General features: G+C 36.0%; 1 protein-coding gene across 7 annotated transcripts in view; it reads left to right on the forward strand.

Moving 5' to 3' along the window:
* The window catches only part of CNTN5 (contactin 5), a 5,719,910-nt gene that overhangs the window by 2,114,135 nt on the left and 3,587,938 nt on the right, over positions 1 to 17,837 (forward strand). For all 7 annotated transcript variants that reach the window (XM_044072706.1, XM_044072701.1, XM_044072707.1 and 4 more), the window contains one exon: positions 1,124 to 1,252. In XM_044072706.1, coding sequence (XP_043928641.1) covers positions 1,198 to 1,252 — 55 coding nt within the window. In that variant the 5' untranslated portion in view covers positions 1,124 to 1,197. The remainder of the gene's footprint in view (positions 1 to 1,123; positions 1,253 to 17,837) is intronic.

Raw genomic sequence — 17,837 nt, forward strand, 5'->3', positions numbered from 1 at the left:
GCTTTTGCAGGGGGTAAGTCCTCCCGGTACTTCCTCACCTCACATCACCTGCAAGTTATATATACTAACTCTGAGATCAGATGAAAACGGGAAGAGGGCAAATTTGTAAGCTCCTGGATTTGTGTGATCTCACACACCTGTCGTAAAGCTGCTTCGTTGACCATATGCAGTTGACAATGTAGTTGTCAACCTAATACTCATTCTACCAGGTGAATTGCACCTATATATATTTATATATATATATATATATATATATATATATATATATATATATATATATATATATATATATATATATATATATATATATATATATATATATGCTCATACATAATTTGGTTCATTAACAGTGCTCATACATAATTTCATTAACAGTGCTCATATATAATTTGGTTCATTAACAGTGAGATTTTTTTCTACTTGACGAGAGACCCCAGTAATTTTGATATGCAATAGGAAGGTATTACAAGCAAATGATATGATAGTTAAATTCAATTTAATTATAATGGTTGTCAGGCTTATTGAAATATTCATGAACATGTAGATTTCTCTTAGGAGTGGATTGCAAAGGATTTTGAGAAAAGAAACTTCACCAGTCTGAAAAGATATTGTAACACATCATAACAAAGAGCTGAAAAATAAAGGCGGTTAGAACTAATAATTAAAACCATTTTTCAGTGGAGATCTAAATGCAGCAAGGATACAGTGTATAAACTTGGTGAGTATCTTGAGCAGTTACAATGTTTTTTTTAAACCCTTCTGTAAATCAAGTTTATCTCCTCTGATATAATAATAAATGTGCTTTATTTGCATACTTAGATTAATATTCATGTCCTGTGCTTGAGTGAAGCAAATTATTGACAGAGAAAACATTAATTTTGTTGTAATTTACATACTGTACTAAAGTTTTGCATTGCTAAACTGTTCTGGGAATCACAAGATGTTAAGTTATTCTTTTGATTAAGGTTTCTTCGTGTCACCTGAGCTTATAGATGCCAGTACACATTGCAGTATGACAAATAAAAATGGACTAATTACTACTTTAGTATCATGGTCCTGTCCTTTGAATTATTGATTTTTATTGTAATATGATTCATCCTAGATCTGTTTTCTGTTTTTACAGGCAAGAGATTAATGAATGAACATCAAAATCACTGACGGTCACATTAACAACTTGACAAACTCAAATGATTAAGGATGATGTTGTTATGGAAACCTATTCTAATCTTAACAACTTTTGGCTGTCTTTCAGGTAAAAATTATTAATTTATAGACCTGCAGTAATTCATAAAAAAATCAAACTGGCAAGTGTTTAATAATTTGGTTTTGTTTGTTAGAAACTCAGGATGCTAATGTCCTTTTTTTTGTATGTTTTTTTTTTTTTAGAAATAAACTTCTTACTAGTCAAATAATTTTTAGTTCTAGAGCCTGTTTTCCTTAATGGGTTTCAGTTTGTAGCTTATTTCTTAAGATCTTTCTTACTTTCTGTTATACAGACAAATGGACGTGATGGTGTTAACCTTTGATTAAAATGTTGAGAAAGGTTGAGTTGACAGCCATGCAGTGTGCATTATTTTATGTTGAAATTATTATTATTCCACAAGTCTTTTGTTCATAGTTTATCTGGGTCTTACTGGTAATTTTAAGTTTTAACAATGTAATTGCAGTTATCATGACATATTGTGATAATGTTCAATGGAGTTTGCACATACTCTTGGTTTAGTCAGACTATTGAGACATTTGCTATTCTGCTTCATTGGCTGGTTTGCCATTTTATTTAGGATAATAAAAAATGTTCAGGAATGTCAAAGTGGTCTCATAATGGCTTGAAAAGTGATGAACCTGATAGATTTTAAATTCTTCTGTGTCTTTCTCTCAGTGTTGTGATAAGATGCTGATATCAGGCTGTGGAGAGAGAAGAAGCAGTGTGTATTACTATATACCTTCTCTCGAATGTATAGCATTTGAGTGTATTTTTCACTTGAGGACTTTGTCTGGGTCTTGTATAATGATAGGAAAGGGTGGGGGATTAGCTGAAAGCACTCATAAAATAACATGGTCCCCGCTTGATATTTGACTAATGCAATATTCAAATCACATAGGGAGGAATATAAAATGTTATGGCTGTGTAGTTATGAAACTTGGAAATTATCAGATTTACAATACGAAGTGGTAAAATGGCTGCTTATATCATAAATAAAGTGAAAACATGGAATTGTTGCTTATGCCTTCCCTGGCATGTCACAGCATGCAGAAAGGAAAGCTGGTGACAGTAAACAGTGGTTTCCATATATGTTTAAAAAAAAACATCTACAGACATTTTACCTACAGAAATCTGTTTAATGAGTTTTCAGACCAACTGGTGACTGCTTTTTAAAAAAACAATAATGATATGAAAATGAAACTGAAATGAGATATCTACTGTGCATTTTAGGTTTATTACCAAATTTCTATCCAGTAAAGTAAAAACTATAAGGCAGAATTGGGTCTATTGCAAGTTAGATCTCATGCATACTTACCCTGCAGATTAGGTAATAGAGGAGATGAACAACAAAACCTCTAAGTAGTCACTATACAATTGGGGAAAACATAGATTACTGTCCTGTACTGACATTACATTGAATGGAAAAAGACAACAGTTTGGATTTTTATTGCTATTTTTGACCCCCTGCCATTTTTTTTCCTTTAGCTGTAAAATGTAATTATCAGTTTCCTATAAAATATATATTGCAAATATTTCAATTGCAAGTACCCTTGTTCAGTTAACTATGACTGGTATCACGCATAGATATTGGTCATGCAGTCTTCCTATAAAGATTTTAAGAACCTTTCATAACCAGAGTACTAATCAGTTTCAGGCCACTTGGGAAATAATCAGGAATTTAGTCCTGTGTGAATAACAATAAAAAGTAAATGAGACTAAACAACTTGTGAGTGTAAACTAGGCAATGAAAACAGCAAACAACAAAATAATTCCTGCACAGTGTGATCCAAGAATAAATATTTATTGCCAGCTACCACACTAAAGACTGGTTTCCACATGGATAAGACAATAGCTAAACCAGTCTTTGTTGTGTTGGCTGGCAATAAATATTTATATTCCTGGATCATGTTGCTTTAGAATTCTTTTGCTGCTTACACTTTATTCCTTTATGCCATACAGCCAGAAAAAGCATTTCCTTTTGTGCTGAGTTATTGCCTCTAATACATTGAAATCATTACTTTGATTTTAAACTCTTTTTAGAAATCACCCATTCCACTAAAACCTACAAGCAGTACTAAATGCCTTTCAGTGTGTTTTCAAATATCTGCAAACAACTGCTCATAGTAACTGTGGCGACTGCTTGTTCCTTTATCATTTGGCATCATCTTAGACAGCATATGTTCATCCACATTTGAGTTTTTTTTTAATTCTGTGCTCTATTTTGCCACAACGTTCACTCTCTCTTTCTTTGTTTTACACACCTTGCACTACTCAGATATGCTCTTGAGCTCTGTCCTTGAAAGCTGACTCACCAACTCTGTGCATATAACTTGGTCTTAGTATCATATCGAGTTCCTTCAGTAATTAACCTCTGACCTCATCAGCTTTGATTCCGCATACAGTTTATATTCTTATTGGTGAATCATGCAAGACACCTATTTCCCAGTCCTGGCCTCTGTGTTTCCCTTCAGTCACATACATATATAACGTGAACGCTGTAACTTCTGCTAAAAAAATAAATGGCTTACATAAAGTAGAGCTTTCTTGTGTCATTTTTACTTGAAACTTGTAGGGTGACACATAGGGCAAGGATGCATGATATACCAACCATGGCAGCAGTATCTCCCCTAAAGACACTACCATTTCAAATGTCTCAGTAACTAGCAGTTCTTATGCATACCTGTATATATTTTCCACTCTGGCTATACTGGAAGATCCCATGCCTTTCTTTTAAATCCAGAACATTGACACCCTAAACAAATTAAAACTTCCTTGCATCTCTTTTGATATACTTCCAGTTACTTTAAAAAACATCATACTTACTAATTTCCTCTTATCCAAAATGCAGGAGCGCTGAATTCATAAAATGAACAAAGCAAAGCATTAGCTGGAAAACCAGCCCCTCTCAGGACTTGCTATTCCACTTTATCTACACACATTGTCATGCACACTGTTTGCTTTCAGAGTCTCTGTCTAGTTATGTTATATAATGCTTTGCTTCTTGACTGAATGCACTTCTTACCCAATTACCTGCTACTTGATGAGCTCTGCTTTTTATAGGATTGTAAATTGTGTCCCTGTCATGTTATGCATCACTGTTACAGACATAACTTCAGTTCTACTACAAATGGAGCGTTTTTTTTTTTATTTTGCGTGTGGACCTAAATGTTCATACCTTTACATATCTGGTTGGTTGTCATATACTTCTGTTTACAAGTTAAATGTTCTTTAGTCATCACTGGAATATTTTTACTTTGCACATTTACTATGTGTGCCTTCTAAATGCAGCATATACTGCCTATGGCCCCTCTGTGGATGAAGTTGGTCCATTGTGGATCATTCTAGGATCCTGGTGGTTAAACAGTACATAAATATGTTTAATGGCAAATTAAAACATTATTATTAACCATGTATTTTATTAAGGCAAATAGGATCTTAATGTAGACACCTTCCTAACAGAAATACAGTATCAAGAAGAAAAAAAAAAACTGTCCAGGACACTCACATTAACACACAATGACAGGTTTGCTTAAAGTCCAACTTATCATCGGAACACAGGTATACTATATACGTGTCTAGTCTGCAAACCTCTTCAGGAATAAGTAAAGGAATATAAAAACAAAAATTGCTTTTTGAGAGAGGACCTCTCTCTGCACAACTAACTACAAAAAGAAACTGTAGTCTCACTGAAAGATACCCAATTACCCGAAAAGGATTAGGAATGGAAGTACACAAACTGCACCTTTTGGAGTTTTGGGGAAAGATCCCATGAAAGACAAATTAAAGTACTTATGATATCTGTAAGAAGCCAACATTCATGCAACGGATACCATAAATTTCAATATCTAAAGCATATAGAGTCACTGGATGACTGCCAAGGTACAAGCCTAGGCCCTTTTCTAGCTGGAGGTACTCATCAGTATTGCAGAGATACTGGCAGTCATGCCACTATTAAGTGAAATAAAATGATCATTCATCTTTTCTTCCCTCCCATTTTAATAGTGCATTAGGCAGTTTGTTACCTATGATGCTGTATATCAAGGTAGAACAATGATCGGACATACATTAAACTGTGTTTCATGAGAAAGTAAAAAGTAGTGAGGAAATATACTTACTGCTGGATTGGACTCATGTGTTGCTCAAACCTTTGGTGATGTCAGCAGCAACTATACAATGGCTACCAGTATTAACTGCAATTGAATCAGTCAGTTCTTTCCTTGTATTTACCATTACTTGGAGAAATCTCTATGTAGCTATGCAGAAAGTGGGATGTTGTGAGGATGTTATTAATTTAGTTTCTACTGATTACTTTATAGTAAACGTATATGTTTGTATTTAATTAGCTTGACACACCTAGCATACATTTGAATTATATAATTATTGTGTCCATATGAAATCATAACCACAATTACTAAAAATGGATATATATGACAATTTAAATGATATTGCAAAAAACACACACATTTTTTGTTGTTAACTGAGGGCATCTACACATTTCAGATGCTGTCATAGCCATGCCTTTAATACTGCTAAATTATACAGTGCGTTATATAAATCTGAGTGTCTACCTGTACATTCTAAAATGTAATAATAAATTGGTGCAATACAAACATTTTGGCATTCATAGGTAAGGACAAATTCAATCAAAATGGACGTAGATTGTTTTGAAGTCTATAGCCTAATAGATTTGCGAGGCATTACTTTTGTAATTGTAGTCTAACTGAAATATGTGTTTTGTATTTTATTTTTTTATAAAACTGTTTATTTTATATCTTATAACATTAAAACAACATCAAATGATTCATTTCATTACATTTCAAGATTGAGATGCTCATTGCATTTCAAGTTAGAATCATAGTTGAAAGCTTTGTATACATTCATGCCAGCAACATGGTCAGAAAATTGTGTGTGAAAATGGCAGACCATTTTAAAGCTAAAGCTTTATACACAGGGTATAAAAATCCCCAACATTACTTTATTTTCATTTTTTTTTACATCTAAGTCTTTAGTCAAGTAAACCTCATGCTGTGATGAAACTGACTGTGTATGATTGATTTATCACTGATGTTAAATGTTGTTTAAGCATTTTTAGGTATGCTAGGTAGGCCTGCTTGAATTATGGATTTCATGCGTTATTTTATAAAGACTTAGACATCACTGAATATGTTAGTGGATCATAAAAAATGAAGGAAGGTATGGTCAATAATGTATTGTACATATTTTGGGCCTGCAGACCATGTTTTCGTAGTGGTAGAGATATCATCATCCTTGGAATAGAGGGATGAAGGTTTCTAAGACTCCAAGCCTTCTGTCAAGTATTGCCACCACTAGCATCACTGCTTTTTATCTTCTGTATTTTTCATTTCCTTTTATCTTGGAAGTTAAAAGGATCTAAGGAAGACACTGTTGTGATTACAATGTCCTGTTCTGTACCTGCACCTGTAATCCTTAACAAGACAGGTAATACCCATCATAGGCAACACTTTCTGTGTGGTACCATATCTCACTCTGGGCTGTTGCAAACTAAATCCTTTGTATATGAATCTGCTTTCTTAGTGACTCACAGAAGATTAACATTTTGTCATTTTATGTGGATACTATATGAGCTGAAGGAAAGATTTTCCTAACCTGACATGTACTTCGAATGCTTGTTTCTAGGATGACAATGCCACAATATAATGTAGTGTTGTATGTACAGGGGTAAAGAACAAAGAACATGTTACTGCTCATCTTAATCCTTTATAAACTAGTTGAGATGCCACTAATTTAAGCCATGGGATGGCAGTACAGTGTCATAACCTCTTACAATGTCCATTAAGGTAAGTGCCTGTTTGCTTGCACATGGCACTAAGATGATTCATTGGTTACAGCATCACAATATCTGACTTATGGCCTTCTGCATCTGATTTACTTCAGTGTTAAATCCTAATATTTTCTGCTATGGGCTCTCCACATTTCTCATATAGTTATGATGTATGTTTGACTTTACTGTGGCTAGTGGGAAGAATATGTGTTACACCACATACAGAACCAGAGGCTTTGGTTTTATTAATTTCATGGCTTTTTGAGAAAGAGCTGAGTCTTTTGTGGGACTTGCCTTCAAAAAATATGCAAATATAGTAATAGGTGTGTGTGCATGTCTGTGTAGTTGTGTGTGCATCTGTTTGTGAGTGTAGATGTGCGCGCGCATGTGTGTGTGTGTGTGTGTGTGTGTGTGTGTGTGTGTGTGTGTGTGTGTGTGTGTGTGTGTGTGTGTGTTTGTGTGTGTGTTTACTTACAGAGTGAGACTACTGCTGAAAATGAACCTTCATATTCTGACTACAATCACAATTATCAGTCTCATAGTTATACAAAGACACCTTTTCTCTGAACAAGAGTTTCCCTTCTGCTATATTCGAATACCATTTTTGGAGTGATTCCATGCAGGATATCACTTAACCTTATGGACAAGGGGCATGGCGCAATGTCTGTGAACACTGATATCTTCTGATATGCTGTGTGGTCTGGTTTGGAAAACAGGTCTCCAGCCTACATTGTCAAGTGCCAGTTTCAAAGGGAATGATTTCTGTTTCATTTTATTTATAATATTTCAGAGATCAGATTTTAATTTTCTTCACATTTAAAAGTCAGAATTACAGACAAGTGCACATGGCAAATGCTTGAGTGTTTATGTTGAAAACTAAAAGCCAAACAAATTCTAGTTCTTTGAGAGTGCAAGGAAATTACTTAAATTTAAGTACTTCAGTAAAACAATTCTAGCATGCTAAAAATAACCAGAATGCAATGCACAATTTCTGTTTCTATTTTCTTCTTTATATTTAACAATCCTGAGATCCCCCCCCCCCCCCATACTCACACATATGCACTTACAGATTTGGAAATGTGTCTGCCTACTCACAGTGTTTAATAATATGGAGCCTCTGATAGCTGCATGCACAGTTATTATCACATGGTCCAGTCAGGCAGCATTAAATCTAGACTTCTTCTTTTTAACTTAATAGCTTGTTAGATTCATTATAAATAAGCATGAGTTTCAAAGAAATAATACTTTACCACTGATCACGTTAAGTCTACTTTTAGTGTAAGGGCTATATTGTTTTGTTCAGCAAATGACCTCTATGTTTACAGAATGTTTTAAAATAACAATTTCAAAATTAAATCTGAATCTCTGTGATCATTATAAATGCAAAGAATCAAGTACTATGCTAGTCTGCAATACAGTGGAAACAACAAGAGGTGTTTAGTAACATTTTACTGCTCACTTTTATTTTCTCTCCAGATTTAATAATAATTGTTGTGCAATGAGGAAAAAAATGATGGAATGACAGAAAACATAATAAATGTAACTCGGTGTCCATCTACCTTGAGCAAACAGAAATCAAAGTGTGAATAGTCATTTACAAGTATGGTTGTATAAATCAGTAATGTAGTTGGAATCATGTTCTTATACCCAGTATGATGCAACTTACATGTGAAACAGAAGTTAAACAATTAGACATTATGGTTGCAAACCTATCCCCAAAGCATTTAGAATATTTACAGAGAAAAATAAATGTAGTGATACATGATCTAGCATTAACTATATAAATCAGAAGCAACTGCGTTGAATGTCACATGACCACACTGCTGCATTATCAATATGCCCATTAAACTCTGTTCTTATTTGCAATAATCCCTAGTTGAACTATGTCGACAGTTCTATGAGAGGTAATTTTTTTTGTCTGAATATTGCATTGCTATTTGTAAAGTATTCTTGTACTAAGTTTATGTTCAGGTTGAGCATGGACTTTGCAGGATTAGTGATGATAATGTGCCTTTCCTTTGCCTCAAAGTGTCTACTGTATGGTAATTAAAAAATACTGGAATGGTTCCATGGCACATTTGAGCAGCTGCTTAAAACAGAAGGAGGAGTGCATGTCTCAGCTTATGGCTCTGGTGCCTATGCTTTGACTTGTATTCAACAAATGGTTAAAGCGTAATAATACTCTCACTGTGGAAAAGCCAGTGTGTCACTGCGATGTTTGCATTTATGTGATATAGGCAACATCAGTGAGACAATTTTGGACAACATATTTCAAGGTTGGCCTAAATGTATAGTAAAGTAAAATTAAACCAATATCATTATATAAAAAATTCTGCAGTTTTCATGCATGATCTCTTTTAGTTTCTTCTGCTTGGTTATGGCAACCTTTGTTCATTAGTTATGCAATATGATCAAATGTACTGATATGATATAGTGAGATATATTTCCTTATGTTTTTATCTAATGTTATGCCATTTGTAGTTCTCTTATAGTAGTCAACATATACTTTTCTTAGGCTGAGTTTCAGTGACTAGAAAAATCAATGTAAATACCTTTAAACAGTGAGCACATTTCTGTGCATCAGTTTCATGGAGAATAAAGGTATCAATAATTGTTATGTAAAACTAAATGGTGATACATACTTGATGCATATAATGGATATGGTCTATATACACCATTAGTATTAATTCTGCTATAAGGCTACATAGATAAAGAGAAGTTTGTAGTATAAAAGTATAATAACGTTTCCTTGGTAATGCAGTATATTAGATAAATACAGGTTATGAATGAGGATTTTTATGAGTCTGATGAAAAAGCTAATTCAAAAGCTAACTCATTTATTTTACTGTTTTATTTTTTTAATGAAATGGTGACTGTTAATGGATATTTAGTATGTTTTTTTTTACTGTTACCATCATTTTTAAGTGAGTGATTTTTCTTTGCTATTTTTTTTTAATATTGATTTATAGGGAATGACATGCCTATAAGCACACCATAACTGGTGCTAACACAGAATTATGCAACAATGAACAGTTGAATTGTTACAATAGTCTATTCATAAACATGTTAGAGTATATGGTCAATGATTATTTTCATAAGTACCCAGGATAATTAATTAAATGTTAATTAGGAGTCTGACTTTGCTAGTTTATAGAGTGTTGCAACACTTTCCCTTCTGCTTAGTGCAGGCATCATGACTTGCTTTGACTAGACTGAGTGCTTAGCAAGCACAATGTTATGAATAAACGCAAATGAAAAGTGCAGTCTGTTACTGTGGTATATGTGGCTGAAACCTTGACTATGGTCAAGACAAACGTATCTTAACTAGTGACTTTGATTACTGAAAGAAAGAGGTGGAGATTTTAGCAGTGCCTGGTCTATGCCATCTAAATATCCTGTTGGTTGACTGAGTGAAATGTTCAGAATGGAGGACAAGAATTTTCCAAATGCTGGAAGCAGTAGTCCTCATTAGCATGCGGCAAGTAGCTTGTGTCACCCCCCACACACACACACACATGTGTGTATATGGACAAGCACACACAGACACACACACACACACACACACACACACACACACACACACGCACACACACACGCACACACACACACACACAAATATACATACAGTAGAAGGCCTAGACTGACTGTATAGTTTTACTCATATTGTTTTTAATACCTTACTATTGATATTATAAAATGCGGTTTATTAATTTTACTTTTATAATTGTGGCTAAAGTTATTGGATTGTATTCAGCCAGACAATTGTGCATGATGAGTCACTCCTTATCACAGCCAAAGTAGGGGCTCAAGGAAAGATGTAGGACCAACATGTGTCCATTCTGAAGTACAAACACCTGTGGTACACACATTTAGTGAGTAGAAATCTCAAGGGTTATCATCATGAAAGCACATCATGCATAATAGGTAATACTCATGTGCTAGTATATTTTTACTACCCAAGGCTACATACATAGTTGTACCTACATATGTTGCAGGGCTCTCTGAAGTAGATGGCCCAGGTAGGGAAGGAGGTATTACTGTAACAATGGTAGGGTGAGACTGAGATGTGTTAGGTGCTTTTTGTGGGGAGGGGAGGGTGCTGCTGCTGCTATTGCTGATACCTGTGTGGGGATGATAAACCTTGTCAGTGTGATAAATACATGTCATTATGCTGATGTTACATGCAGTAATAAAAAAAATAAGTATTTGTAAGAAAGGGGATACCAGTATAATGAAAAAATGAAACAATTACTATGTTGAACCTGATACAATTAAACAGATTATATGTGCTGGATCAATCAAAAATTCACTAATTTAACAAGACTGTTAGTTTATTTAAATGAAAAGTAGAATTTAACCATCAACCGTCATCATGATATGCACTCTGCTAGATAGAGAAATAATGTGAAGAGCAATTATAGTGAGAGACAGGTGCCTGAAGTCAGAGATGCTGTACTGATGTCTGAGACTTATGTAGATATACAAATAATATATGCTGTTTGCATTTCACAGGTGAGAGGCAAAGGAAACAACTTCTCTTTTATATTGAAACGTGAACTCAATAAATAATGATGGTCTTACATCTTGCTCCATATGTATAATGTTGCAATTATACTAATTTGAAGGAAAATAAACAAAAGTGTTCATGCAAAGATTTCTTAGAGTGAGGTCCTTTATAGACCAGCTGCATTGTCTTCCAGCTATAATCCTTATGGAGAAGATAAAGAAATATCTTTAACTCTACCTTACACTACCTCTGCACACTAAAAGATGAACTAGCATCTCCTTTTTCAGCCCTGATATCTCACCTTGAAGAATCTCAGGGAGAAATGGCAGAGAGGTGGCAACCAGATAAGTTCTCATGTGTCTGATCTGCCATGCAATGATGGACATCGGTGGGTACCTCATTTGAGCACCTCAAGACAACCTCACAAAATACACAGGCTATTACTATGGTACATATTGACAGTTTGTGGTGTAAAATATTACAGTCCTCACTGACAGGTATCCTTTTTAGATAAAATTATCAACTGTATGACTCTGTGTGAAGAAGGTTAAATACGGAATGACACTTCATCTTTCCTAAAACCGTAGACTTACTGAACATGTGCAGCGCTGTCCCCAAGGATCCGATCATGTGCACCACATCATGTAGAATTCTGCGTAAAATGTTTACCTGGTCTGCTAGTCATGTAAATTCAGTGATTCAGAAATAATAATGAGCTGATCCCTAAACAGCATAATCACCTCACTCAGCCTGGTGAATCTATACTATACAAGCATGACAAGAAACACAGATTGTCATTGTGATAAAGAAGAACATTTTTTGGAAAGAGTTTGATTCCTGACAAGAGAGTTTTGGAAAACAATTTCTTCAGTCTAATATATCTGTTTGTATAAGACATGTTCTACTTATAAATTCATTCATTCATTTGTTCTACAGATGCTTTTAACTGCTGCTCAGCCTGTTGGCTGTCAGAGTGTATGTCTGCCAGTACCTTTCCAAGTGTTGGCCAAAGTGTACTGACGGATAGATTGCAAGGGTACAACAATTAGTGGTCTGCAGAACTGTTAAAATAGAATTAGTGGTCTGCAGAACTGTTAAAATAGAATTAGTGGTCTGCAGAACTGTTAAAATAGAATTAGTGGTCTGCAGAACTGTTAAAATAGAATTAGTGGTCTGCAGAACTGTTAAAATAGAATTAGTGGTCTGCAGAACTGTTAAAATAGAATTAGTGGTCTGCAGAACTGTTAAAATAGAATTAGTGGTCTGCAGAACTGTTAAAATAGATGGGAGTCCCAGCCTGAGCCCACAGTCACAGTAGTGTTCAATATAATTATAGTGTTGTATGCATTGCACATATGTCATTAGCTACAACATTTGTAACAGTGATAATAACAGTTACTTATCCTTGGCCTGTCACAACTCTGTGACATTTTTGTGAGGGGATATACGATCTGTAAACCTAGATGCCTGCCATTTACTTAAAGAGCATAGATACAGATATCTTTCTTCCAGGCACAATTATGACATACTATTTGGCTAAGGAGGATAGTAATAGTGTCAGGAATTTAAATGCAGGAAAATGGTTGTTATTCCCACTGCTTAGTATACCAGCAAAGTAATGCCAATAAAACAGGCAAACAGGCAAGGACTAATGTATTGGCTGGGACATCAGCATCCACACTTAAGCCCAAATATTCTGATGTAGGGAATAAGTTGGTTCTCCAGACCCTCCATTTCCATGGTTGATGGCTCTTTGCTAGTCATACTGCTGGCCAGCCCTACCCTGACTATGCCTTATCTAAGGCTGGCACCAGTATGAAATTGATTGGTGGACAGAACCACAGTTACCAAATGATGTGTTACAGAACCAATGGTATGATCTGTGGTACTAACCAGAGAGCAGAAGGCATGGCATTGGAATATAGGGGAACAGATGGGGCATTTGAGACTACCATCACTCATAGAGATAGAGGAATTCTGGCTTCTCTGAAAGAGTGTACTAACTCCATTAAGATGCACAGTGCAATGCTGGATCTTCGAGCAGAGATGGGAAGGCCCCAGAGACTATGCAGATTCCCAGGTATGTAGTCCTATATCACTGTATGAATACCTGCCAGTGCTCTATATCCATCAGTACTCAATATGAACTTAAATTAAATCCATCTGACATTTGGTATACAGGTACATCTATGATTCAAACGCCACATCCCTCTGGACAAGGAGTGGTCATAGGGTAGTAGTTTTTTAACCATGGTCACTGCTGAAGAAATCTCAGTTGCGTGTCTAGATGTGATGCTGGGTCATACTTACACTGGATGGTGTGTGCTTCGGTAAATTCACATGTGATCCTTTTTAAGCCTTAGCAATGTGGACCTGACTTGCCTGATGCTGGAGGATCTGCAGCCTCAGATAATGATGGCAGAGCTGAGCTGGCTCAGCAAGGAGTACAGAGTGTGTGTTGGACACAGGGGAAGTGACTACTGCATTTCCATCATGGACCATGAGCAGACTAAGCATGCAGATGCCAAAGTTACCCATGTATCTGAGAGACACAGACAGAAGATAGGTTGATGGGGGCACTGCCTAAGAGAGAAGTATGTTGACCCTCAGTAGATAGATGATTGAATCTGCCCCTAGCACTCATGGGCTTGGGCAATTGTGCTCATTGGAGACATGGTCACCACCTTACTCTATGAAGCTGGTATTTCTGTAACTATAACCCTGTGTATGTACAGAGCCAACATACAGACATAGACTAGTTCTACCTCAACCATGGTGGAGATAATGAGGGTGATCCTAGGTGTGCATGATGACTTACAAGAGTGCATGTCCCACAGACAGACTGAATCTCACACACTGGAATGTGCAATGACTTCCCTAGCTCACCTGCCAGGGTTGACAGGCTGACCACAGACCAGTCATCTATTTCATGCACATATGTTAGCCAATGTGGTCATGGATCAGTGAGTTTCTGCTCATTTAGTACTAGCACTTCTGCATCAACATCTTTTCTGGAAGTATCTGCTCCCATGAGAGGTCTTCCCCATGCTTATGGCTGTATTCATGTGACATATCTGTTAGCATACATCACTCAAGATCACACAGCACATACGTGTCTAGCCATGATCATGGTGCATCCAGTGCAACTCCTGCCTAAACAAATTTTCATGGGTAGAGACATGCATGAGTTGCTGAACAATCTGCCATAATTTCCCTGGACCTGTCCAGTAGACAAAGCCACAATGCTACAATAAATGCAGAGACTGTATTGCTGCAGGCCCACATTCACATCACCTCAACCTCTATAACACATCATATATCAATCACAACCTGTGAACATTACCCTCCCAATACCTGTACTGATATTTTACATAAAACACCTTTTACTTTCATACTCCTGAATACTCACATTCACACAAGTTCCTGTGAAAAATATGCACTCCTTTACTCCCTTGTACACATGGGTAAATGATTGTAACTGTGCCCTGCCCTTTGTACATTGTGACTTGGGTTGCCTATGTGTGACGTACAGCATGCCCAGCCTATGTATAGTAGAGATTAACGATAGTTTTGCCTGCATCATTTTCTATATGTATTTGCTTATCTCTTGTACAGTTATGTTGTAAACCTATGTGCAACCTGCTGCCCCTTTGCTACAGCCATGATGTACTGTGCATGCATCTGTCTGTCATGATCACCTCATGCTGCTAGCTTAGCCTTCTTTCTATTTCAGCCATTGCTGCCTGTTAGACTCAGAACTGCTGGCCCTGCAAGGGTCTACATTGCTATAAGTGCTACCTAAGTATAATATTGTGTATCATTGCACACAGATAGTAATTTTGTAGCTGTGGCAAGGTTGCTGGGCATGAATTCAGGCAACAAAACATGCCTCAACTCAAACTCAGTAATGTTTCTGGTTTGTGATTTTGCATGATTGTACACATGATCTGTTTGATTTTGTGGATTTCTTATAGCTGTCATGAATCAGAGTTCCAAGGTCTATCTGGCATCACCAACAAGATGCTCCTGCAGAAGGTTACTCCTAACCAACTGTTCATATAGCTCACAGGTGTGCCATATGTGGGAGTTGTGATAACTGCCTGGGTAGCCTGCAAAAACATTGCAGATTATACCAGGCACATTACAAACCACCTGGATGTTTATGGCATTATACTGTTTGTGGTTCATGTACATCCTTCCCAATTCACCCATTGGGGTCTTTATTTTAATGTGGGTAGAGTATATAACTCCCATTTCCTCAGGGAATAGGCTACATTATAAAAATTCCAAATGGTGTTGGTTCTTTCCTTTGGGGTACATGGGATCCACATATGCTACCTCACATGCTAAAGCAAGGCATTGATAGACTGATGGAGTATACTGGGACAGATGCATAAAAAACCCACTGTGACCCCAGTAGGTTGTTGAAAAGTCTTTGTAGTTAATATACATGGTCAAGCATACTAATGGGATAAACAGTCAATATTTACCATGGGACTACAGACAAGGCCAATATATTTCTACAACTTATTGTGTGGTGTCCCTGTACTGGCCCAAAGTGTTGGTGTCATTGAGCCAATATAATATTAAGCATTGCTGGATGACCCTACACCTTTGGGGGTGAAGTCACTCATAGTTGTGCATGGCAGGTATGTAGGAACAGGTGGTCTAATGTCAAAAACAAAATGTATTAACAACCATAGACATTCTAGAAATACTGCAGCTAATAATTCAGTCAATAGATATTAAGATGCACTTCTTTCAATTTTACAATACTTTAAAGAAACAAGTCAGCCTTTCTTGCCATGCATGCACAAATAGGAAGCCTGGAAGACAGTCAACATCATATTAATAATTGTTAATTGAGAATTTAAACTATGTTGTTTAAATATTTAAATTATCACAGCTGGCCTCCTCCAAGTATTCGTATTTCGATGTCTGCAGTCTTAGGATATGATATGAATATCATTAATTTGGTAAACTCACCCTGTCCATATTAATCAGAAAGTGTCTGCTGTGACTGTTGAAACACTTTTTGATGTTTATTTGAAAAGATTCATATGTTCGGGCTAAATGAGAAGAAGCCTCACATTCCAAGAGGAAGCTGTCAGAGAGTAGATGCTGTATGCAACCATCTACAGCTTAATATTAAGGTACTAGTATGCTATTAAATTTAAGGTGAGAAAAAGCTCCTAGGCAGCCAACATCTGTATAACAGAGTTTGCTAAAATGAAACAGACTCATTAAAAAAGACTCAAAATGTGTCAGCAGAAAAACATATTTGGAGAATTGTGGGTTATAGTGTTTCATTTCTTGTTTCAACTGTTATAAATGCCGAGCTGCACAAATCGGTCCTTCTTAATGATCAAGTCTACATAGACATGACAGTAATCATCACATTAATTCATACCAAGACTGAAGCTGAATTTAGAAGAGACAATGTCTGTAGGTTAGTAATAGTTAAGTACGTTACCTGCATGCTCATCAAATGATATCTTCTTAACCTTTATTTCTTTCAAGGCTTCATATAAAATATGGCATCATTTACTTTTCGCAATCCATTGAGGGTCAAACTGACTCAATATGGCACATATTGAAATGACTGGCAAATATTATCACCAAAAACAGCTAAATTCATTTAAGAATTAGTTATTATTTTTAAGAAATCATGCATTCACCAAAGACAGCTAAATTCATTTGGGAATTAAATATTATATTAAGAAGGCATGCATTGAAAAGAGCCACTTTATATCTTCTGCAGGTTAAAACTAAAAGTCTGTAGTAGCCTTTTACTGAAATGTATCTCATAAAAATTGTACATACAAAAAACAAATCTACAGGTTAAACAGTTTAATATTTACAAAGCATGTAATGTTTTTTTTTTTCATTACAGAGTAAAAACAGTGGCTATGAAGGCAACGTCACACATCTGTCATAGGTTTTATAACAAAATTTTACCCAAACATCTCATTCTTTGCTTACAATCTAGAGACAAAAATTCAAAGTATGTGGTTGTAACTGGCCTTCACTGGCACTGTTTTCTAGAGTCTTTTCTAGTGTGATGATATGAAAGACAAAACTGTATTCACACTATGTTTATGGCCTCGACAGTAAGTTATAGGTTCATAGGTTCATAGGTTCATAGGTTCATACTAGGCTATCTGCCCAAGGGCATTTATAAGCCTAGCCCATAGTTATGTGGCTTTCGCCACCCCTTTAGTTTGAATAAAAACTATGCCTATCATTTTTCTGTGCCTCTGTCAAGCAGTGACACTGAAGTAATCCCTGGGGTATATCTGCGATCTCCCATCCATTGGTCAAGA

This window comes from Protopterus annectens, chromosome 5.part0 (genome assembly GCF_019279795.1).
Source record: "Protopterus annectens isolate FY-2018-M chromosome 5.part0, PAN1.0, whole genome shotgun sequence".
Classification (NCBI taxonomy): domain Eukaryota; kingdom Metazoa; phylum Chordata; order Ceratodontiformes; family Protopteridae; genus Protopterus; species Protopterus annectens.